A 24,471-nucleotide genomic window follows, 5' to 3' on the forward strand; every position below is an offset into this window, starting at 1 on the left:
ATATATAAACAGACTAAAGGTTAGTGAGGGTCACCAGAAGACACTGAGGGTTAATGAGGGTCACCAGATGACAATGTGCAATGGTGAGGGTCTCCGGAAGACACAGGTTTGTGAAGGTCACCAGAAACACTGAGGAGTTGCAAGGTTCACCAAAAGTGACTGAGGACTAGCGAGGGTCACCAGAAAGTACAAAGAATTTGTGAGGGTCACCGGAAGACAATGAGGAATGGTGAGCATCATCAGAAGATGATGAGGGTTAGTGAGGACCACCAAAAGACACCAAGGGTAGGCAAGGGTCTACCAGAAAATGCAAAGGGTTGGTGAGGGTCACCAGAAAATACAAAGGCCTGGTCAGAGTCATCAGAAGACAGTTAGAATTAGTAAGGGTCACCAGAAGACACTGAAGAATGGCAAGGGGTTAACAGATGACAATAAGGGTTGGTGGGGGTCACCAGATGACACTGAGGGTTGGTAAGGGTAACATGAAGACACTGAGAGTTGGTGAAGGTCACCAGAAGACAATGATGGATGGTGAAGGTTACCAAAAGACACTATGAGCTGGTGAGAGTCACCTGAAGACACTGAGGAATGGCGAGGGTCACAAGAAAATACAGAGGGTTGGCGAGGGTCACCAAAAAACACTAAGGGCAAGTGAGGGTCACCAAAAACACAGAGGGGTGGCAAGGATCACCAGAAGATACTGAGGTTTGGCAACGGTCACCAAAAGACACTGAGAGCTTGCATAGTTTACCATAAAATACAAAGGGTTAGTGAGGGTCATCAGGAGGCAGTGAGGGTTAGTGAGGGTCACCATAAGACAACAAGAAACGGTGAGGGTCACCAGAAAACACTGAGCTTTGGCAAGGGTCACCAAAAGACACAGAGAGCTGGTGTTGGTTAACAGAAAATACAGAGGGTTGGAGAGGGTCATTAGAAGACATTGAGGGTTGGTGAGGGTCATCAGAAGACACTGAGGGTTGGTAAGGGTCACCAGAAGACACTGAGGGCTGATGGGCATCACTGAAAGACTGAAATGGTGAGGATTTCTAAATGACAATAATGCAGTAAGGGTAACTGGAAAACATTGAGGACTGCTGAGGATCACTGGAAGATATTGGACATGATGATGAGAGACATTTGCATATTTATTATGAAGACAAAGACAAGGCAGATGCTGATGCTGATTTTGACTGAATTGTATGTCTGTATTCTGCAAAGTCTTTATCTTGTAGTTATTCAGGCAAGCTACTATTTTTTCTTCATGCGAATGTTACATTTAAATGCATTTATTCAATTCTTTATAAATTTATCTTTATAATAGAGATGGGAAGTTCGGATCATTTTACTGACTCGGATCTTTGAGTCTCGTTCATTAGGATGAGCAAATCTTTTTTCGAGGCATTTCGTTCATTTGGTTCAATTTGCCAAAATATTATTAAAATGTTATGAATTGCTTCCAAACACATCTACAACTAGCCCAAAAGGTTGATTGCATGACAAATAAGTCATAAATAGAATATAAGAAGGAGAAAATAATAATTCAATGTTGACCTGCTGTTTTGTCTATGAAGGTATTGTTGTCTCCTTGCTCAGCTCACCTCTTCATGTCTTCAAATGTCAGGGGTTCATTCACGTTACACTGACAGTCACATATAATCTTAATCAATGCACAGTCTAAGCCGATAGGAGCCATATTGTTCGTTCATCACGTGACAGAATGACTCAAACCCGAGGACTCGAGAGATGAACGGTTCAATTCTTTTTCCGGCTCTAAACCCGTATGATTGGCCCGTGATGAATGAGTGACTCAGACCCGATAGAGGATAGAGGTGAGCGCATGAATTCTTTTTCTGGCTCTAAACGCATATGATTGGCTTCTGCCAATGTGATGAAGACTTGAAATTAACGATACTACCTGCACAAATGAGCGCACGTGCGGATGAAGGAATCACTCTCTGAGAGGACTCGTAGTTCCCGAGTCATATTGAAGATTCGTTCAAAATGAACGAATCATTCACGACCCATCACTACTTTATAAAAACATCGACATGGGTAATACAAAATAACTAACATAAGAACTTTACTGACATAAACCCAATAAGTTAACAAAACTCAGATTAAGGCTACTTACTGTATTAAGTGTTTTTAAGCGCACAAACTTAAGTGTAAACTAAAAAGGTTTTTTTTCATCTTTTAATATTTGGTTTAATCATTAAATATTATTATTAACTTTATCATTAAAGTTCTAAGTCAGTTTCCCATGCCATTCATTTGTATACAAAGATTGACTGCAGCACAGAAAACTATTTTTTTTATTATTACACATAACTTTCAAAAATTAATAAAAAAAAGTTAAACTCTAAATTATGTCACTCTAGACATAATGACACCTATTACTTCAAATACAGTGATAAGTGTCAATTATAAGAATTATTGTGAAAAACCCAGCACATTGAAAAATCTAACTAAGGATCTGAGAATCATTGTTGCAAACTTGTGTGTGTGTGTTGTTTCAAGAAAGCAACTATTTATTTGTGTTGTGTTTTATTTTCATTTGTTTTTATTCATTTATTCTTAATTTAAATATTTTATTTAATCATATGATCATCAGTCATTTATACAATTATCATATTATTTTATTGATCATTAGTTAGTGATTTGATTATCATTGTTGATAATTATTTTAATTTTATTATGTTTTTATATTTTATTATTACTATTTTAATATAATAATTGCTTCATTATTATTTCCATTTTTCCATATTGTTATAATATTATGACTGTGGATTCAAGCAAAACTTATTTTCAGTAGTAAGAGAAAAGAGAATGTCACAATTTCAAGGTCTGTATTGTCTCTGGACAATGTTGTGAAGCAGTAATTTTCCATTGCTGTTACTTGTAGTATAAAAACACTTGTTGGATTTATCCTGGTCAGACGAAGTCTGAGTGTTGAATCATACGCAACTAAGATCATTCAATAAACTGATCTCTTTATCATCATTACTTTGTCTCCTGCTTCTGCTCCTCTCTGGTCTGCTTCACAGACTGGATAGCTAGGGACCGTGACGCCTGTGTTCTCTGAACAAGAAAATCCTACAAGCAAACGATCCAACTTGAATTCATTAATAAGTTTCTTACTAAATAAACTATTAACTATACTCCTCTAGTTTATGTGCCTTTTTTTTTGGTACAGAAATAACTGTACTGCTTCAACAGTGCAGTTATCTTTTGTTGTTGAAAGAATAAAACAAAAATCTCATTAAATAGCCTATTGGTCCTAAATGCATGCCCAGCACATTCCTTAATCAATCTACCACTTATATTCACAATTTTACTCTTGTTTGAAAATAATAATCACATCCTTCACATTAAAAAATACACATTCACTCCCTGTTTATTCATTCATTTTCAATCCCTCTATTTCCTGTTTAAAATCTAATCTGAAATAACAATTTTTTTAAATGTGTGACAAAACTGTAGCTATAGCTATATGACATGAGTCAATTTAACAAATTACTTTTCTGACCTGTAATTATACATGCATGCCATCCCATTTTCAATTTCAATTGTCCATGATCGATAATTGTGGAGCTAACAAACAGACATTCCTAAAATCCTGCTTATATTGTTTACAAATCTTTTCTTCTTTTCAATGAAGGGCATCTGCTGCATAAAACATACACCAGAGAAATGGAGAAATTGGGGGTAAATTCTGCTGTGGCAGTCCCTGATTAATAAGGACTAAGCTGAAGGTAAGTGATTGAGTCAGTGGCTTACACTTTAAATAAATAAATAATTATAAAAAAATATATACACATAAGGAAATAAATGTCAAAAAAATAATAAAAATGTGGTCGCCACAGTGGAATGAACCGCCAACTTATCCAGGACATGTTTTATGCAGCGGATGCCCTTCCAGCCGCAACCCCTTTACTGTGAAACATCCATACACACTCATTCGCACACATACACTATGGACATGTTAGCCTTCCTAATTCACCTGTACTGCATGTCTTTGGAATGTGGGTAAACCGGAGCACCCGGAGGAAACCCACGCAAGCAGGAGAACATGCAAACTCCATGCAGAAATGCCAACTAACCCAGCCGAGGCTCGAACCAGCGACCTTCTTGCTGTGAGGCGAACGTGCTACCCACTGTGCCAATGCGTTACCCTCAAAATAATTATATAATCATATTTTTTATTCAGTTATATATGCATTTCTGTGGAATTCTGTGGCATTTTCCTTGTTTATTAGCCGATTTTTTTTTTTTAATGTTTTAGAGTTACTGTAAATGTAAACTTAAGTTAACTAACTGGCAAAAATTCTTCAGTACCTCTTCATCTTTGTTTAAACCTATAAACATATTATTTAATTAGCAACTAGCATCACATAGACCTACTGTATGGTGTGTCCTGGTGTTCAACAGTTCATTCTTTGTTTTTTGTGTCACGTTTCAAAAGCTGCTTAAAGTTACCAAAAACAGCATGCATGATTTTTTTATTTAATTTTACATACAACAATTATATATACAGATGCCAAAACAAAGGCACATTATTTCATAACATGATATACCTAAAGTTTTTATTGCACTTAGATGAAGATACATGTCCAACATATATGAAATGCCCATATTGAAATCGGTATGTACTTTTTAAAAAAAATATTTATATTATACATTTTTTATATATTTTATTTTATTTTTAGGTCTTTTATTTTGAAAAGCGACAGAGGCAGCAACAGGAACTTGAATAGGACATGTCAACATTCTGGTCCAGTCAGTCAGTCAGGGAAGGAGGGTTTATTTAGTCAGCTGCATCTGGACAGGCCTTTTCTCATCACTTACTTTACTTAGATCGTGTCTGACTAAAATACCAAAAGCTGTGCGGACAGCACTGCCAAATGATGGACTGATCGAGGAGCTCAGGTAAGTTAAGAGAAATAAAGCTGCAGAAATTACACTGCAGTCAGGGAATGAAGACTCGCTGTATAGTTTTAATTATGTATTTCTGTAAAACAAAACAAAAAAGAAAGAGAAAAATAAGGCGTTTACAAACAGGCTACGTGTGCTTTTTTGCTGGGGTGTTTGGGAGTTTGTTAGCTCCCTGTTGCTTTGTTGATCCGTTTGACGCAGTTTTGCTCAAATGTGTGTTTGTTTACTATAGTGGAAGTTTACTTTCTGTTCAGCCGGTGTTACGGTTTAACTGGTGACCGTGTTAACTGGTGTCCCTTTCCAGATGTAAGCTATTCACGTTTGCAGATTGGCAGATTCGTCACTTTTTCACAGCAACAAAACATGTCCATACCAAATAAAGATTCTTATTACTTGGTGTCAGTGTCATTGTGTGCATTATTGATTTTAATATCTGTGTAGCAGAACAGTATATAACCAAAATAAATCTAAAAAAAAAAATTAGAATTTACACGTCTTCAACAGGATTCGAACCCGTGTAGTGTAAAGGTTTAGCACACGTATCAATCAACTTATCTCACTGAGCTACTCGGAACTTCAAACGAAGCGGTCTGTTTTAATATTTTTGTCAATTAAAACATGCCTTGCTGTGGTTGTGGACCCGTGTTAACATGTTTCCATCGATGTTAACATGTTTACATGTTGTTTAGTTACATGTACTCGCATTAACGTGTTTCTACAAACTCTCCCGCTGATAGAATAGCTCTCTGTGACTAAACGATGCTTCATCAGTTTTTCAAACCATGTTTTTTCTTAGTTCTAGACTCATGTCTACCTGTGCCTTTGGAGTCGTGTTATCTCGTGACCCATGCTCATACATGTAACGTAAATAAAGATTTTATAAAAAAAAGGAATACAATGACGATATTATTATGCAACATATTATGTCTAATATATGTAATATATATTTCATATATAATATTATGCAACAGAATATTAATTGAAAATCGCAACATTTCAGTGTATTATCTTGGTCACATCTGTATCAAGGCACATATGAACATGGTTTGGCTAACTTACATGCGATAAAATTATTAAAAGCTGCTAAGCCTACATCAGTGCTTGATAGCTCAATTAGATTACTCATGTGTTGCTTTCTAGTGTCTCTTTTGTTAGAAGGTTCGAATCCACATACGAGTTTTGTTTATGTAGCCTGATTTTTTTAAATTCTCTTTCAGATAAAATGGGGGGGGGGGGGGGGGGGGGGAGGAGAATGCGATTTATAACGTATGCTTATTTAGCGGAACATCGTAGTCATTTAGAGCTATTCTGAGAAAATATCAGCTCGTGTACTTTTGTAGACACAGGATAACACGAGTCAATGGGACTATTATATTCTGATCGCATTCTAATATTCTGTTGCATAATATTATATATGAAATATATATTATATATATTAGACATTATGTTGCATAATAATATCGTCATTGTATTCCTTTTTTTTTTTTGATAAAATCTTTATTTACGTTACATGTATGAGCATGGGTCACGAGTTAACACGACTCCAAAGGCACAGGTAGACAGGAGTCTAGAACTAAGAAAAAACATGGTTTGAGCAACTGATGAAGCATCGTTTAGTCACAGAGAGCTATTCTATCAGCGGGAGAGTTTGTAGAAACACGTTAATGCGAGTACATGTAACTAAACAACATGTAAACATGTTAACATCGATGGAAACATGTTAACACGGGTCCACAACCACAGCAGGGCATGTTTTAATTGACAAAAATATTCAAACAGACCGCTTCGTTTGAAGTTCCGAGTAGCTCAGTGAGATAAGTTGATTGATACGTGTGCCAAACCTTTACACTACACGGGTTCGAATCCTGTTGAAGACATGTAAATTCTAATTATTTTTTTTAGATTTATTTTGGTTATATACTGTTCTGCTACACAGATATTAAAATCAATAATGCACACAATGACACTGACACCAAGTAATAAGAATCTTTATTTGGTATGGACATGTTTTGTTGTTGTGAAAAAGTGACGAATCTGCCAATCTGCAAACGTGAATAGCTTACATCTGGAAAGGGACACCAGTTAACACGGTCACCAGTTAAACCGTAACACCGGTCAGCAGTGAAGGTGACACGGGTGAGCAATGAATGACAGCTCAGCTTCATCGAGATAAAGTTGGTTTTAAATTCGCACATTCATTTAGTGACAACTTGTGACACACTCTCTGTATTGTTTACCTCGGCACTTTTGAATATTCGGTCTGAAATGACCTGCAAGTGTGACTTGAAAACAACATTAACACAGTTTGTTTGACTGTGAACAATGTTGTACTTTGATAGTCATTGGCTGCTAATATGATTTCGCTATTTAGAGTCAATATTTAATTCTAATAATAATTATAATTCTTCAAATAATACTTTTATGAAATTATATTTAAGAGAAAGTCCGAATGTGCGAATATAAAACCAATTTTATTTCTAATTTAAGGCAGTATTACCACTATAATTGACGGTAAACAATGCTGCACTTTGATGGTTGTTGGCTGCTAATATGATTTCACTATTTAGAATTTGCAACAAATACTTTTCTGAAATTATATTATGGAGAAAGTGTGAATGTGCGAATATAAAACTAACTTTACCTCAGTCTCAGCTTCATATGCGACTCTGGCTGTTTACCAAGCAATAGCTTGTATTAAAAGATTTCCAAAAAACAGTAACTTAAAGTCAGTAATTTAACTATGTTAAAATCATTATTGTGATCCAAAAAAGGAAGTCACTAGAAACGTTTAATTTGATTGATCTAATATGGAATTAAGTGAAATGTTAATATTTGTTTTATCTTAAAAGTCTAAATGCTTTATTATAAAGATCTGTAATTGACTTTTTTTTTTTTTTTTTTTTTTTTTAGAAAAAGACAATTGGTCAGAATAACAAATGTTTTCATTTATTGCTATCTGTAAATTTTATTTACAGTTATTCCACCAAATGACAGCATTTTATCCATTCATTTTATTTAAACTAATAAGTTGTTTATTTATTTATTTAAAAAATAAATGTATAATATTATTATTAATAGAGGTAAAGTTGATTTTAAATTCGCACATTCATTGATTTAGCAGTCTCTATATTGTTTATCATGTTACTTTGAATATTTGATTGAAATTAGCATGCAAGTATGGCACTTTGATAGTCATTGGCTGCTTATATGATTTCCTTATTTAGAATATGCAAAGAATACTTTTCTGAAATTATGTTATTAAGGAATGTCTAAATATCCGAATATAAAATCAACTTTACCTCTATTAATTATTAGTAGTTAACAGAATAACACAAACATTAACTCAATCTATAAGTCAATAAACAAGATAACTGTAAGAAATTAGTCAGCCTCAACTAGGCATAGGACGATAACCATTTTCAATGTATACTGCGGTTTGGAAAAGTCAAGGTTTTAAAACCACCAAAAAGTTCAGTAATACTGTTACTAAAGTATGTGTAAGATTTTTTATTTACATGTTTGCTTTTTGTTTTTTAGGACAAAAGTATCTTCAGCAGAAACACATTATCTAAAGATGCTGTTTTAAATTAAAGAAATCTGTGTTTTTAAAACCAATGAAGGCAGCAGTAGTCAATAATTCATTTGAATTATTTTGCCTGACATGTTTACTGTTCCAAAATATTATAAATCTTTCAAAAAATAAAATATATTGTTTTTTTAAAGGGGAAACATTTTTATTACCCAGACATTTAAAAAGAATATTTTTTAGAGTAGTAATCACAAAACCGTGATAATTTTATCCAAGGTTATTATACCGTCATAATCTTATACTGGCCCATGCCTAGCCTCAACCCAACTTCTTCATTTTGCAAGTGTGTTCTGTGCTCGATAATTCACTTACAGTAGCATCTGTAATCAAATCTGTTGATCAAAAGGGATTCTTTTAACCATCTATTTTAAACAGTGAGTGCTCTCACTTGTAAGTCCATCAAAGATCTGGGAACGGAAGGCTATTGTTATGCCTAATTTACATTCAAGGAGAAACCATGCTGAGTGAGTTTACCAAAAGGTCTGGGTTTGTTCTTAACCAACATTCAAAGAGAATTCTTATTAACATGATCAAATGGGAAGAAGCTGTATAAAATGTCTGAACGGAGAATCATCGGTGTTCATTCCAACATCGCTGTATCTGAAGTGCTGTCTCTACTTTGTTACTACTATTGTGGAATAAAGCTTTTTTTTTCTTGAAGAGGTCCTCATCTTTTTTTCTTACATAACTCTTTTAAAATTAATTTTAGAGTCACTATTTTAGTTTTTTTTATTAACAAATTTAAGTTTAAGTCCTTTAAAAAAGTCACTTAAAATATTTTTTAAACGTTAAAAAGATTAAATGAAAGAATATTTCTTTTATTATCAAAAAGGAGAAGGGTATTTTATAGATTTGCTTTTTCAACAAAGGAAAATTAACTCAGTAATTTTCAAGAGCTCTTGTCATTTTCTTTATGTCTTTTTTCTTTGTTCAAGGCTTAAAAATGGACACGTCTCTGCTTGAATCCCAGCTGTCGGCCCCAACATCACCTGTTTCTCCAGCATTCTCTGTGTCTGGACACAACATTCATCCAGTGTCCTCTTCTTCAACACCCAGCCCCGCTCCTTCAGCCATGACTCCGCCCCCACATCACGCCTCTCAGATGGGTCGATCCCAGCTGAACGCAGCCAGCAATTCCAGCACTGCCTTTCCAGGACAATCAGCGTTTCCTCCTCAGGGTACAGATTCACCTCACACTTACTAGCTCACAGTTTGCTAAACCACCACAGAGATAACATTTAAATCAGTCCCATGTCAGTGATTGTTTTATCCGGTCAAGAGTAGTCAGATGACTTCCACATTGGTATTCCCCAAGAATATCTTGTGTCATGAGTCATTGTGTTCATTTAGTTCAGCTATTCTATTACACAGGCACCAGTGTTGTTCTTGTCGGGGGAGCTATTTTTAGATTTCGGAAATCCTTAGCTATTAGCAAGTTAGCAACACCGGTGTCTGTTAAAGGGATAGTACATCCACTAATTGTGTCATCGTTTACTCACTTTTCCACCTGTTACAAGTCCAAATTAATTTCTTCTGGTTTATTCCTCGGGTTAATTTCTTCTGAATTATTTTGGTCCCCATTGACAATATTAGTTTTTCACTTCTATAGAAGTTACAGGAGACCATAAACGTTTAGATTACATGCAAAATAATTTATTAAATATTTCTTCTAAATATTTTTTTTTCAAGCACCTTGGACTTACAATCACTTTGTTTATTTTTATGAATCCCTTATCCAAAGAGCATCGACACATTAACTTCTCCTGAAGCACTTTTGGTTTGATTTAGGATCAAAACAATATTTTTTTTTTACTTGATCTAAGAATTTTTAGATATTTCCATTAGAAATGAGACAAAGCAAAGTAAGTTTTTTTTTATTGTGATTATTCAATTTCTCTACCAGAATACTGCTAGACTCCCCAGAAAACCATCAAATACTGCTATTTAATCTTAATTCATTCATTCGTTTTCTTTTCAGCTTAATCCCTTTATTAATCTGGGGTCGCTACAATGGAATGAACTGCCAACTTATCCAGCATATGTTTTACGCAGTGGATGCCCTTCCAGCTGCAACCCAGCACTGGAAAACATCCATACACACTCATTCATACACATACACTACGAACAATTTTAGCTTGCCTAATTCATCTACACCACATGTCTTTGTACTTGTGGTGGAAACCCAGAGGAAACCCACGCGAACACTGGGAGAACATGCAAACTCCACATAGAAATGGCAATTGACTCAGCTGAGGCTCGAAACATAGACCTTTATGCTGTCAGTCAATCGTGCTACCCACTGCGCCACCATGTCGCCCCGCTATTCAATCTTGTTAAACTGTATCCATATCACAATATTTATCACAGAAAAATTCAATATTGCAATATTTTCAGTATCGTGCAATCCAACTTCTGAGTTTGCAACACACACAACTATCACATATCAATACACGGTTTATTTGATATAATGATATGTTGACAGCTGTCGTTATGTTTTTAATGGTTTCTTTTAATCTTTTCCACTTTCAAGAAATCAATGTGTAGCACCCTCAGCTTAAACACATATTATAAAATACCTGAACACACTCCTTGAACACTTGCAAATAAGGTGGTGTGTGCAGTCACTGCTGAACATCTGATTTGAAAGGCAAATGTGTGTCTGTGTGTGTGTTTCCTTTTTTTAGGGGAAAGCAAAGAGGAGCTGAGCATTGATGATCTTAAACAGAGGGCAAAGAATGGAGATGCTAAAGCACAGACAGAGGTCAGAATGCTACAAATGAACAAAAGCATGTCGTATCTCTAGAGCACAGGTGTCAAACTCAGTTCCTGGAGGGCCGCAGCTCTGCACAGTTTAGTTTTAAACCTAATCAAACACACCTGATCAAACTAATTGAGTTCTTCAGGCTTTGAAATCTGCAGGGTAAAGTTGCGGTCACACTAGAGTTTGTTGTAGAGTTTGTTTGTCAGTTTCTGTTGTAAGGCGCTGCGAAAAGGGATAGACATTTCAAAAAGCAAGTGATTAGTCCATATTCTAAATTTCTGTTCAAGAGGTCATGTTTTGATCTTCGATTGGTCTCACACAGTCATGTGATGCGATTTCGTAGGTTAGAGTTCACCAAGCTTGAACTTTGCAACTCATCGAACTGCGAAACTTGTCGCACGAGCTTGCGTTTCCAGTCTGACACATTTGGGTGCTTATGAATGGAAGTCTACAGTCGTGGCCAAAAGTTTTGAGAATGATACAAATATTAGTTTTCGCAAAGTTTGCTGCTAAACTTTTATCAATGGCTTTTATCAACAATTACATGACATTTATGCAAAGAGTCAGAATTTGCAGTGTTGGCCCTTCTTTTTCAGGACCTCTGCAATTCGACTGGACATGCTCTCAATCAACTTCTGGGCCAAATCCTGACTGATAACAATCCATTCTTTCATAATCAGTTCTTGGAGTTTGTCAGAATTAGTGGGTTTTTGATAGTTCATCCGCCTTTTGAGGATTGACCACAAGTTCTCAATGGGATTTAGATCTGGGGAGTTTCCACTTAGATATCACTTTTGCCTTATTGCACGGTGCTCCATCATGCTGGAAAATGCATTGTTCTTCACCAAACTGTTATTGGATTGTTGGAAGAAGTTGCTGTTGGAGGGTGTTTTGGTACCATTCTTTATTCATGGTTGTGTTTTTGGGCAAAATTGTAAGTGAGCCCACCCCCTTGCATGAGAAGCAACCCCACACATGAATGGTCTCAGGATCATGACACAGGACTGATGGTAGTGCTCACCTTTTCTTCTCCGGAAAAGGTGAGAAAGGTAGCAAAGAAGCCACTTCTCTCCAAAAAAACAAACAAAAAAACATCAGGGACAGATTGGTCTTCTGCCAAAAGTATGGCGAATGGACTGCTGAGGACTAGGGCAAAGTCATATTCTCAGATGAAGCCCCTTTCCGATTGCTTGGGGCATCTAGAAAAAGGCTTGTCCGGAGAAAAAAAGGTGAGCACTACCATCAGTCCTGTGTCATGCCAACAATAAAGCATCCTGAAACCATTCATGTGTGGGGTTGCTTCTCATGCAAGCGGGTGGGCTCACTCACAATTTTGCCCAAAAACACAGCCATGAATAAATAATGGTACCACCCTCCAGTCGAATTGCAGAGGTCCTGAAAAAGAAGGGCCAACACTGCAAATTCTGACTCTTTGCATAAATGTCATGTAATTGTTGATAAAAGCCTTTAAAACGTATGAAGTGCTTGTAATTATATTTCAGTACATCACAGAAACAACTGAAACAAAGATCTAAAAGCAGTTTAGCAGCAAACTTTGTGAAAACTAATATTTGTGTCATTCTCAGAACTTTTGGCCACGACTGTATGTGGAGAAAAGTTTAGTGTGGCCGCAGCTTGAGTGTGTTGAAGCAGGGTTGGAACTAAATTGTGTTGCGGCTCTCCAGGAACTAAGTTTGACACCCCTGCTAGAGAGTAATCAAAATTAATTAACACTTGTCTTGTTGGGCAGATTGGTAGATATTACCTGAGACTAGCCGAGCAAGAAGATGAAGAGGTGAATGCTGTTACTGCTGTAACATGGCTACTCCAGGCAGCCAAAAATGGACGAAAAGATGCAGTGAAGTTGCTACAGCGCTGCCTGCATGACAGGAGGGGTAAACCTGAGACTTCTTATCATATCTAGTTTAAAAACATGAATCTCTTTCTCTGTGCTTGCAAACAGTGTTTAAAGTAGTTAGTTACAAAGTTTCTAGTAACTATAATTAAATTACATTTCTCATGAAAACTTAAAGTAAGGGATTATTTTTTCTTTGGTCATTAATTACAGTTACGTATACTTGCACATATGGGACATAAATTCAAAAGTCCTATATAAATCAATTCAGAGAAGCACAGTAATGTATAATTTGCAGAATAATCATATTTATATTTATTATTTATTTGTTTTATTTATTTTAATTATATTTAATTATATTTATTTTAACAATAATCAAGACAAATGCATATATGTATAAATACAGCGAAACAAATAATTGTAATTGTAAATGTTATTTTTTTGCATCTTAACTGGCTGTAATTTCTAAACTAGTGAAGGTTTTAGTTGTCTAAAAATTATTGTTACGTTAAGAAACACTGAGTATTTTTACATGGACACCAATAATTAGAATAGTAATTTAAATACAACTGTAATTATGTAATTAGTAGTGCTGGGCCAAACATAATAATACTTAATAGCATCCAAATTAAAAGTTTGTTTTTACATAATATATGTGTGTAATATGTTTATGTGATACACACAAATACACCAAAACAAAACCATACAAAACAAATTTGTTACATAGATATTTAAATGTGTAGATGCAGTTTTTATCATATATAGTTGATGTCAGAATTATTAGCACTCGTTTAATTTATTTTCCTCTTTTGAATATTTCCCAAATAATGTTTAACAGAGCAAGGAAATTTTCACAGTATGTCTAATAATATTTTTTCTTCTTGAGAAGGTCTTGTTTTATTTCGGCTAGAATAAAAGCAGTTTTTAATTTTTTAAAAGCCATTTTATAGACAAAATTATTAGCCCTTTTTAGCTATATATTTTTTCGATAGTCTACAGAACAAACAATCATTACACAATAACTTGCCTAATTACCTTAACCTGCCTAGTTTACCTCATTAACCAAATTAAGCCTTTAAATGTCACTTTAAGCTGTATAGAAGTGTTGACAATATCTAATCAAATATTATGTACTGTCATCATGGAAAAGATAAAATAAATCAGTTATTAGAAATTACTCATTAAAACTATTATGTTTAGAAATGTGTTGAAAAAAATCTTCTCTCCGTTAAACAGAAATTGCTAAAAAAATAAACAGGGGGGCTAATAATTCTGACTTCAACTGTGTGTGTATATATCTAAAAATAAATAAACATTTTATTAAATATATAAATGCAAGTGTGTATTTTTACGTACCTAATAAATACACACTGTACACACAAATATTGTCAAAACAAACTTTTATTATAGATTTTTGCCCACTACTAGTGACTCATAATTAGCAATCAATTACTTTTTTAATGTAACTTACCCAAAACTGCATGCAGTTAGACTGACTTTATAATAAATGAGATGTTGTGTGTCAGGCATCACAGCGGAGAACAGAGAGGAGGTGTGTTCCCTGGCATGTGAATCTCGTTTTCAGCGCAGCGTAAGGAAAGCAGCTCTGCTCATGTATTGGAAACTCAATCCAGACCGCAAGAAAAACATCACAGCCTCTGAACTTCTGGAAAATGTGAGCCAGCTCAACACAGGTAAAACATTACCTTCTTGTCATCTTGTAAAACTTGTCACCTTCCAGAACAAATATGTCATTGTAAATCCAAAATAAGTCTGACTTATTGAAAATAAGGATAGGGTGCTCTGTGGACCCTGCTGAAAGATCACACTGAAAGAAAATATGAATGTCCGTGCAAAAATCTAAATGAACAATGTTTATTTCGCTAGGGCACATTGTTATTCTGTAGGTGAACCCTTATTCTGTGCAAATAAATCTACTTAAAACATTTATTCATCTATTTATATCTTCGATCAAAGTCTGACCATTTGCTTCCGCGTTTGAAGTAGCGGTTCTTTTTTGAAGTCAACTTCACTGCTTTAGCCACAACATTCTGAACCACACCCCTCTTACCGTTAGTTTGCTATGAGGGAGTGATGCACAAAACAAAAAGAAACCTTTCCCCCACTCATTATCTTGTTTCAGTTGGAAATACGTCAACATACTGAAATACAACTTTCTTCAACTTTTGGTTCATGTGGATTTTAATTGGCATAAGTAACAATATCTGATTGAATTCCTGGCCATCGGGAAGGAGGCGTAAAACAAGTTAATTAATTAATTTTGTTAAATTAACATAAAACAAACAGGTGGGTGTAGTCTTTCACAGAGACTACAGCTGAACTGAAAACAAACCAAAACAACACAAAGTGTCCAGGTTCCACTCTCATCATCCTCTGTTGTCACTGTCGTTTATGCTTCCACTCCTCCATGAGACTCGAGACCGGTGCGCAATCAGGTGACGTTCATTAGCACTCGCACGACCGCTCTCTGACATTGATAATTAGCCTAACATTAAAGACTTTGCTGCCACTATTTCCACAGAAACTAACAGTAGCTAGTGTAAATCTCATTCCAAATTCAACTTAATGCTACTAACCTTATAATTTTGCTAACAAATACAGCTTTAGGTTGACTACACTGTACTGGCATTTCCCCAACAAACTTTACAAACTTTTTACCAGATATTTTAATCAATTTGATTTTGATAGTGCTTAAGATTAATTCAAACATTCATGAAGATTTTTTAAATAACAATTTAAATAAATCAAGCCATTTTATCCAAGAGAAACATCTCAGCAAGCAATATTATGTTTAAAAGGCATGTCCAAACATGGATGTCTTGTCTCAAAAAAGGCTAAATTTGAGGCACGAAATGGCAAGTGACTTAGCACCTCGGGTGTGAGGTATTTTCCTTGTTTCCTTGTCAAACCGTTCTGCTTGTCCTTTGTCTTAAATGTAACAATTTAGTTTGACTGTTTATTCTTTTCTTGTTCACAATCACTAATATTTTAGTGACAGTTTCGGAACTTGTAAGGGTTTATTACATCTGAGAGATTACTGCAAATTCGTTACACATCTATACTGATATACTGTGTTCAAAAAGCAATACATTTAGTTAAGTAGACATGCATGCATAAAGTGTAGTGCAAATATAAATACCCATTTTTTAACCATAGACTGTTAAAGAAAGAGAAACGGTTGGACGTGATGGCTTTAGTAAGATGCAAATTGACGTATGATGTAATCTAGCAACATTTAGTGACTTTTCGGGTAGGGCTTGGCACCTTTTCATTGAAAATAGTTGGCAACACTGGTCTAACAGTCCAAAAATGGGCTAGCCTTCAGACAGACAGAAATTTGCATGCATAGGGGTGTTCATGATGGTTTTAGGGTGAATGAAAGAACAGAAAATGCTACAATTGAATTAAAAATGTCTTTATTTGTATTCCTAATTTAAACAAACAGGGTATGTATTTGAAATGACATAAAGGTTATTAAGGGAGGTTTACTAAAACTGACATGTGATGTGTCCCCCTGTAGATGGCGCTTCCCGCAGCCCTCTCTCCAGCCCAATACAGAAACAAAGAAAGATTTTGGAGAGTTTGGTGTCAAGAGATGGTAAATGCATCATTATCTTTCCTTTTAGAGTCTGTTTAGTTCTATACCGGTATTATTTATGTGATAAAAAACTAATATAATAACCTGAATTTGTGTATTCGTGCTTTGGCAGAGACTGATTGCATTGGTGTAGAAGAGTTTGTTGAGAATACCAAACAATACGCTGAGGGCATTTCACCATCCATGGAAGGGGTAGCAGGGGATGATGATGACGATGATGAAGAGCCAGTAAAACATCCAGATGAGCTGCCTTTGCACCAGAAGGTGATCTTATGTTTTTGTTTGGATGTTAAAACTTGCTGAACTGATTCATTGTGGACTGCCTATGTGGTGAGCTGTCCACACAAATGGTAACCAAAGTGAAACTGATTATAATTGTGAAATACTCTTTATAATCCTTAAGATGGAATGGGAACAAACTGTGTAAAACACATTTTTTACACAAGATTCTAAATTAAATGTTATATAAAAACCTTAGGCTATATAAAGTTTTCCAAGTCAATTTGAGCTTGTGGTAAATGTCATGTGTGCAATACAAATACATCAAAGTAACACCATCAGTGTTGCATCCTATCTCTATAGGTAAAAGTTACCTTGTTTACTACAAATACAGGGATTGTATTTTAAAGTTCAAATCTAAACCCCAAAAAATGTAAACTGATTCAAAATCTTGCAAAACTCAAAATGTCATAATAACAGTATTTATGTTTTTATAATATTAATAATTGGCATAATTTAATTGAAAGTGCGTGCAGCTAATTTTTTAAGTACATAAGGGTATTGTAAAATTCTGTCTGTGAAATGATTTTCTCAACCTGCACTTGTTTCAAAGATATTTTAAGGATGTTAGGAACATGTAACCGTTTGCATCTATAGAGCGTACAAACAAATAACACAGAAGTCAATGGTTACAGTGTTCTAACATTTTAAAAATAGGAAAAAAATCTTAAACTGGTTTGGAACAAGTCAAGGATGAGAAACGTTTCCATCCACCTATTTTTAGGCGCATTTTAGATATGCACATAAAAAAGTGTTTGATGGAAACGCCAAGATGTGCATACATTTTGAAAATGTGCATAAAAAACATGCACATAACTGAGTAGGATTAACTTTTTATTTAATTAAAAAAAAGATGCACATAAACTGAAGATGGAAACATTTTTACAGAACAAATTCTGTAAGGGCTTAGTCCCTTTATTAATCCAGGGTCGCCACAGCGGAATGAACCACCAACTTATCCATCAAGTTTTTACGCAGCGGATGCCCTTCCAGCCACAACCCATCTCTGGGAAACATCCACACACACACACACTCATACACTACGGACAATTTACCCTACCCAATTCACCTGTACCACATATCTTTGGACTGTGAGGGAAACCAGAGCACCCGGAGGAAACCGACGCGAAGGCAGGGAGAACATGCAAACTCCACACAGAAACGCCAACTGAGCCGAGGTTCGAACCAGCAACCTTCTTGCTGTGAAGCGGCAGCACTACCTATTGCGCCACTGCCTCGCCCCAGAACAAATTCCAATATGCGAATTAAAAAAGTCGACATGTTATTTTGTTGCAAGAAATCATGTGATGGTAAAAATGTCTATGAATAGACAAACCAGCAAGCTGAGCACACTGTAAAACATATGAAATGCTGTTTTGGTCATTCTAAAACACATGAACCATTTCAGAATTAGTATTATTATATTAATAATAACCTCCAGAACTGTCAAGAGCATCTGTGCTCCGCGTCTCATGCCTTCAAACACCACCACATGTTCATTGCGTGACAGGATTGTCTTCTGAGGTGCAAGTCATTTATTAATTAAAGAAAAGATTGACGCAGCTTCTCCTACAGCAGCAGATCCATTTTTACTTTTGATATTCGGTGCTAGTTAATCAGGAATCAGTGACTATTTTGTTCTCTTTGACTTGCTGGATGGAAACACTGCTTTATTTGCCTGTTTATATGCGATATTTCAGTTATCCGCATACATTTATTTGCATCTTTGGATGGAAACATAGCTAATGATGGCCTTATTTTTTTGGGGGGTGAACTCACTAAGTGGGTTTAATCTTAACACATTTAATTTAGGGGTTGTTAAAATGCTGATATTAATCAACATGTATATGGCGACAATAAATAACGTAAGCTTAACAGGCTTGCTTGACACTAAGAAGTACTTTTGATTGTTAGGATTTTCAATGGTGGCCAAAAATTAGAAATGAATGTTAATTTTCATTTAAATCCATAACAGAAGTATTATGGGTTTAAATTTACAAAAGACATTTATAGTTTTGGGTCAGCTATCTCTAATTAAATACAAAGTGTAAGGCCCAATCCCAATTCTACCCCTTAGGGCTTTCCCTTACCCGTTTTGCGCGCTCACGTGAAAGGGTAGTGGTATCTCAATTCTTTTTAGCTTGAAGGTGTAGGGCTAAAGCCTGGTTTATACTCAACGCATCTGCTATTTCGCTTGAGTGTGCTCGGTGAATGTGATGCCATCGTGGAGTTTGCAGAGGTTTGCTTAGGGTGCACACGACATGATTTCGGCCGGCGGAGCGCATGCTTTTTTTTGAGACTTGAGCGAACAGTGCGTGTGGCACCGCGTTTGATTTGAGTTGAAAATAAACCACTTTGAAGAGATTTTGTCTGAAACAGTACGAATGTACAGACATCCTTATGATCCGTAATCATAAAGATTACCTGTTGATCAATAATTCTTGACTAGAAATTGCAACAGCTGCGGGGAATGAGGAAAGTTTATGTTAAAAGGCTTGAAAAAACCTGAGGGATCAGTTTGTTAAAGCCAAAGAGGCCATGCAAAAGTGGAAACCCAGGTACACAATTACAGAAATATGTTTTTCCACTATTTATAGGTTTTGCACTGATGTATATTTTACCATTTTAAATGTAAAACAATTTAATAGTTATAAAAGTATAATTAAGGAACAAATTATTTCTTTGATAACTGGAAAGGAACATTTGAAGCTATCGGTTTACAATATACTGATGCTCTGCTTTTCTAGGCTTTCTTGGTGATAATAGTCAGGAATGTTGGACCATTATTGCTTTTTTTATCATAAGAGGACAAAAACTAGCCAGACAGTAATGTGTGAATTGTGAAGCGGGCTAAATCTAAAAATAACATCAGTATTTTTTAGTAAGTGTACTTTTATGCTTTTATTCTTGCCATAATAAAAATATATATTTGTAGAGCAGCTCATGTTCTGTTGTCAATAATATTTAAATACACTTTAATAGGTAAAACTGTCCGAGATATGAACAAAAGCAAGTGATGCATCAAAATCTTGAATGGTTATAAAAATCTTTATAATCATTAAAATAATTTATTTTACCAGAGATGGGTTGCAGCTGGATGGGCTTCCGCTGCGTAAAAACTTGCTGGATAAGTTGTTGGTTTATTCCGCTGTGGCGACCCCGGATTAATAAAGGGACTAAGCCGACAAGATTGAATGAATGAACATAATTTATAAAAACAATAAAAATAATTAGTTTTAAAATATTGAATGATATTAATGATATGACGTAGTTCCAGAAACTTTCTACTTCTCCATTTATCCATCTGACTTTATAGTCATTTTCTTTTGACCGCCCCCTGTTGTTTACAGAATATCACAACGGCAAACGCAGCAAGTATAAAAGCCTCATCCGTTTCGCAAGGTGCGCGTGCCGTCAGCAGAGGTGCACAATGCTGCACCAGGCGAAAGTATAAATCCAACTTAAGGGGTAGGGCTAGATAGCCTTTAAAACTACGATTTTTCAGGACCACACGCGAAACCAAGGGGTACATAATTTCCCAGAATACACCAGCTTCAGCGGCAGCATGAAAGTCAGAAGATGCACAAATTAGTTTTTTTTTTTGTCATTATTGTGAAAAATGTGTTTTAAAACATTCATAACAGCATTCATGTTTTACCGTCATGTTTAAAAAACAAAACAAAAACGCTAAAAACACTAAATTTCGCCATCTCTAATCCCCAATAACTCCTTTATAGTAGTCCCACAACATACTTTCAAATCAGACACTGGAATACCCGTGTCAGAAAAGTTTTATGGCTGGGAATGAGCTTTTTACAGTGTCTGATATGACGTTATTGTTGTTTTCGTGTGTTTACATAGATGAATATGACCATGGTGTAAATACACAGTACAGTTACGAGCTTATTGCCACATTGTATCATTATGATAACGTGATATTATTGCCTTTGGTGATTTCCCTGAAGATAAATATCAACAAATAACACAACTGGAATAACTACAGCAGTCGCGATCGTCGATCTCATATGAAGCAAGAGATCGCGATGACAAATGATGGCGTCCTATTTCTTAGGGGTAAAATTTGAAGCCCTTCCCCTTCACCTCAGTTTCAAGGGGAAGGGGTAGGAGTAACAAAAATAGAATTGGGATTGGGCTTATATGTGCTATTGACATTGCTAATATTTGGATGTAGTTCCCCATCTTTTGAGGTGCAGCCATCAATTAAGAGAAACAAATATTGTTTTTAAGTTAACAATATTATTTTTTATACCTACAGGTGTTGAAGTTTCCTCTTCATGCAGTGTTGGAGGTGAAAGAGGTGTTGATTGACTGGGCGTCGCGTGCAGGCATGCAGTGGATTAGCGCCCTTATACCTACTCATCATGTCAATACCCTCATCTTCTTCTTCATCATCTCCAACCTCACCCTGGAGTTCTTTGTCCTCGTCATCCCCCTAATTATATTCTACCTCTCCTTTGTGTCAATGGTCATCTGCACCCTCCGAGTCTTCCAGAACAGCAAGGCATGGGAGAACTTCAGAGCGTTGACCGTCATGTTGTCTCATTTTGAGCCGGGGATTGACCTGGAGCAGGCCGAGTCTAACTTCACATGGAATCACCTTGAGCCATACCTCTACTTTCTCCTTTCTACGCTTTTCCTTATCTTTTCGTTTCCTGTGGCTGACAAGTCCTGGTTGCCATGTTCAGAACTGGCTATGGTTGCAGTCTTCTTCACTGTAAGCAGCTACTTGAGCCTGCGACCAACGGCACAACAGCATGCCAAATTTGCTCTACTTTCCCAGGTTGCTTCCGCCATTTTTACATTCATTAATCGGTTGCTGGGAGGCTGGGTGGGTCGTATAATTGGCGGCGCTTGGTTCAGCATGCGCCTTGGTGACTGGTTGGTAATGCATGTAGGTGTGCCTTGTGTTCTCTATCTCTACCTTCTGTTCTTGTGTACCCGTATGGCCACAGCAGGTGGTGCACGTGGCACCTACTGTGTGCTTCTTCCCAACCTAGTGTGCTTCATCTGGTGTGAAGTGTGTGTTACGCTGCTGCAAGAGTCCACTGTATTGGGGCTAATGCGCTCAGTTGTGGGCTACCTACTTTTTTTCTTTGCTCTGCCCGTGCTGTCGCTGGCTCTAGCAGCTGTAATGCTGGTTCAGCTGGTGCAGTGGTTCCTCGCCCTGGAACTGACCAAAATGATCGTAACAGTGTGCATCTGCGTGCTGCCTGTCCTGCTTCGCTGGTGGACTCGTTTTAGCGTGTCACCTTTGGCAGTGCTTCGCTCTTTGCGTCGTAGCAGTGTGGTGAAGTTGATCCTTGTGTGGATTTCAGCGCTGGTGCTCTTCAGCTGGTTCTACGTGTACCGTTCGGAAGGGATGAAAGTATACAACTCCACCCTGACCTGGCAGGAGTACAGTGACCTGTGCGGCCCTCGTGCCTGGAAGGAGCGTAACATGGCACATGCCCAGATCATCTGCAGCCACTTAGAGGGACACCGAGTGACGTGGGAGGGACGGTTCAAGTATGTTCGTGTCACTGAGATTGAGAATGGGGCACAAGCTGTCGTTAATCTTCTACCAGTCTTGATAGCAGACTGGGTCCGATGTCTGTATGGAGAGGAGTACCCTGCCTGTGATGAGAATCAGACGGGACCTGCTGAACCTCTGTGTCAGCTCAAGACACTTGCAAAGCACAAGTGTCATGTCAAACGTTTTGACCACTACAAGTTTGAAGTGACCATGGGGATGCCCCAGAAGGGGCGCAATGGGGCACAAGATTTTGATGATGGCACAAAAGACATTGTATTGCGGGCAAGCAATGAATTCCGGAGAGTCCTGCTGGTGCTCAGCTCAGGCAGTGTGGTGGAATTCAGTACAGTTCTCGAGGGCAGACTGGGCAGCAAATGGCCAGTGTTTGAGCTTAAAGCCTTGAACTGCAAGACTTGTGCCTCACCTCTTATACCAATACGACGACAGGTCAAGATCGAGCAGGATTGGAGGGTTAATGCCAGAAATGCCTTAGCATTTGCCTTCAATTTTGTTTTCCATCCTCTACTTTCAGCTGAGATGGATGCTACTGCAGCTACTACAGAAGTATCTGTGTAAAAGGACATTTGGTATACACTGCAGTATTAGACTAAATTTTTATGTGCAAGAGACTGTTGATATTTGATAAAGTGCTTTTGATGAAGGCATGATCAAAACGCCAAAGGCGTTGTCATCTTGTTTTGTCCATTTCCTATTTGAAAATGAACAAAGATGTAATCGGAGCCTTAATATATCCTAGGGATACACTACTCTACACATTTGGTAATTCTTTTTTACACTCAGTTAATGGAGCTTTTTCCTAATGTGCTGTTGATCTAAATCAATTTAGTTAAATAGGCTGCTATACATACTAACTGTGCAGAGTGCTGGCTCCTTAGGACTGAAATTTAAAACCTTTGCTTTAGCAAGCAGTGTCCAATACTTTTAGAGCAGTGATGTCTAATCCTACTTTTGGAAGGACACTGTCTTTCATATTTTGGCTCCTAACCTAATTAAACACACACATGAAATAGCTAATCAATTTCTTACTAGAAATACTAGAAACGTTCTTACAGTTGTGTTGAGGCAAACTGGAGCTAAACTCTGCAAGACAGGAGATCACCCCCCTGGGCATCATTTGGGCCTGCATAGTTTAACTGCAGTCTTCTAGTGTACACCTGCATGGAATTTACTTGTACTGTAATTCTGAAGATCTTTATTAGCTGGTACAGGTGTGTTTATTTAGGGTTAAATCAGGGGTGTCTAATCCATACCTGCCAACACTCTTGTTTTTCCTGGGAGTCTTCTGCATTTCAGACCCATATCCCGCCACCCTCCCGTTTTTTTAAATTCTCCTGGAAAACTCCCATAATTTCGCCCCGAATCTAAGCTTTTTCGTATTAAAAAAACCTTTTTGGTAATTTAATTTTGGTATAATATCTGATCACAGTGGCCGCCCAAAACCCGGTCCATAGTACAGTTACAAACACATTAGTACAGTTACTAACCCGATCCTCAACTGTGTCATTCAGACAAACACACACTTCCGCTACACCCCTCCACCACTCTCCCGGAATCTCAGAGACAAATGTTGGCAGGTATGGTCTTATCTTGCTTCTGGAGGACAACTGTCCTGAATACTTTCGCTCCAACACACTTTTCTGGAACATTCCAATCAGTACAAATTTTGATTAGCTGATTGGAGTATGTGTAATTTGGAGCTAAACTCCAATAGGACAGTGATCCTCAAGAATCAAGCATGGATGCCAATGAGTTAAAGATAAATGTTTTGCAAATGGGTCTACCAGGACTAGATATGGACATCTTTGTGAGACGAGAGCCAAATAATATACCACTACAATCCCTGAACTACTTTACAAAACTGATTCAAAACGTATGCTTACAT

The 24,471-nt window shown here is 36.8% G+C and overlaps 1 protein-coding gene across 2 annotated transcripts; it reads left to right on the top strand.

The window, feature by feature from the left end:
* The first annotated feature begins 4,765 nt into the window (after positions 1–4,765).
* Positions 4,766–23,249, top strand: wfs1b (Wolfram syndrome 1b (wolframin)). Of its 2 annotated transcripts, none has more exons than XM_679418.9 (8): positions 4,766–4,926; positions 9,457–9,699; positions 11,206–11,282; positions 13,033–13,177; positions 14,664–14,831; positions 16,679–16,756; positions 16,869–17,020; positions 21,312–23,249. In XM_679418.9, the coding sequence occupies exons 2-8, from the start codon at positions 9,465–9,467 to the stop codon at positions 23,142–23,144; spliced, it is 2,688 nt and encodes an 895-aa protein (XP_684510.3). In that variant the 5' UTR covers positions 4,766–4,926; positions 9,457–9,464; the 3' UTR covers positions 23,145–23,249. The 2 variants fall into 2 exon arrangements, with proteins under 2 accessions (XP_684510.3, XP_073777873.1); XM_073921772.1 differs by lacking the exon at positions 4,766–4,926 and adding an exon at positions 7,013–7,068.
* Positions 23,250–24,471: the final 1,222 nt, after the last annotated feature.

This window comes from Danio rerio, chromosome 14 (genome assembly GCF_049306965.1).
Source record: "Danio rerio strain Tuebingen ecotype United States chromosome 14, GRCz12tu, whole genome shotgun sequence".
Taxonomy (NCBI): Eukaryota; Metazoa; Chordata; class Actinopteri; order Cypriniformes; family Danionidae; genus Danio; species Danio rerio.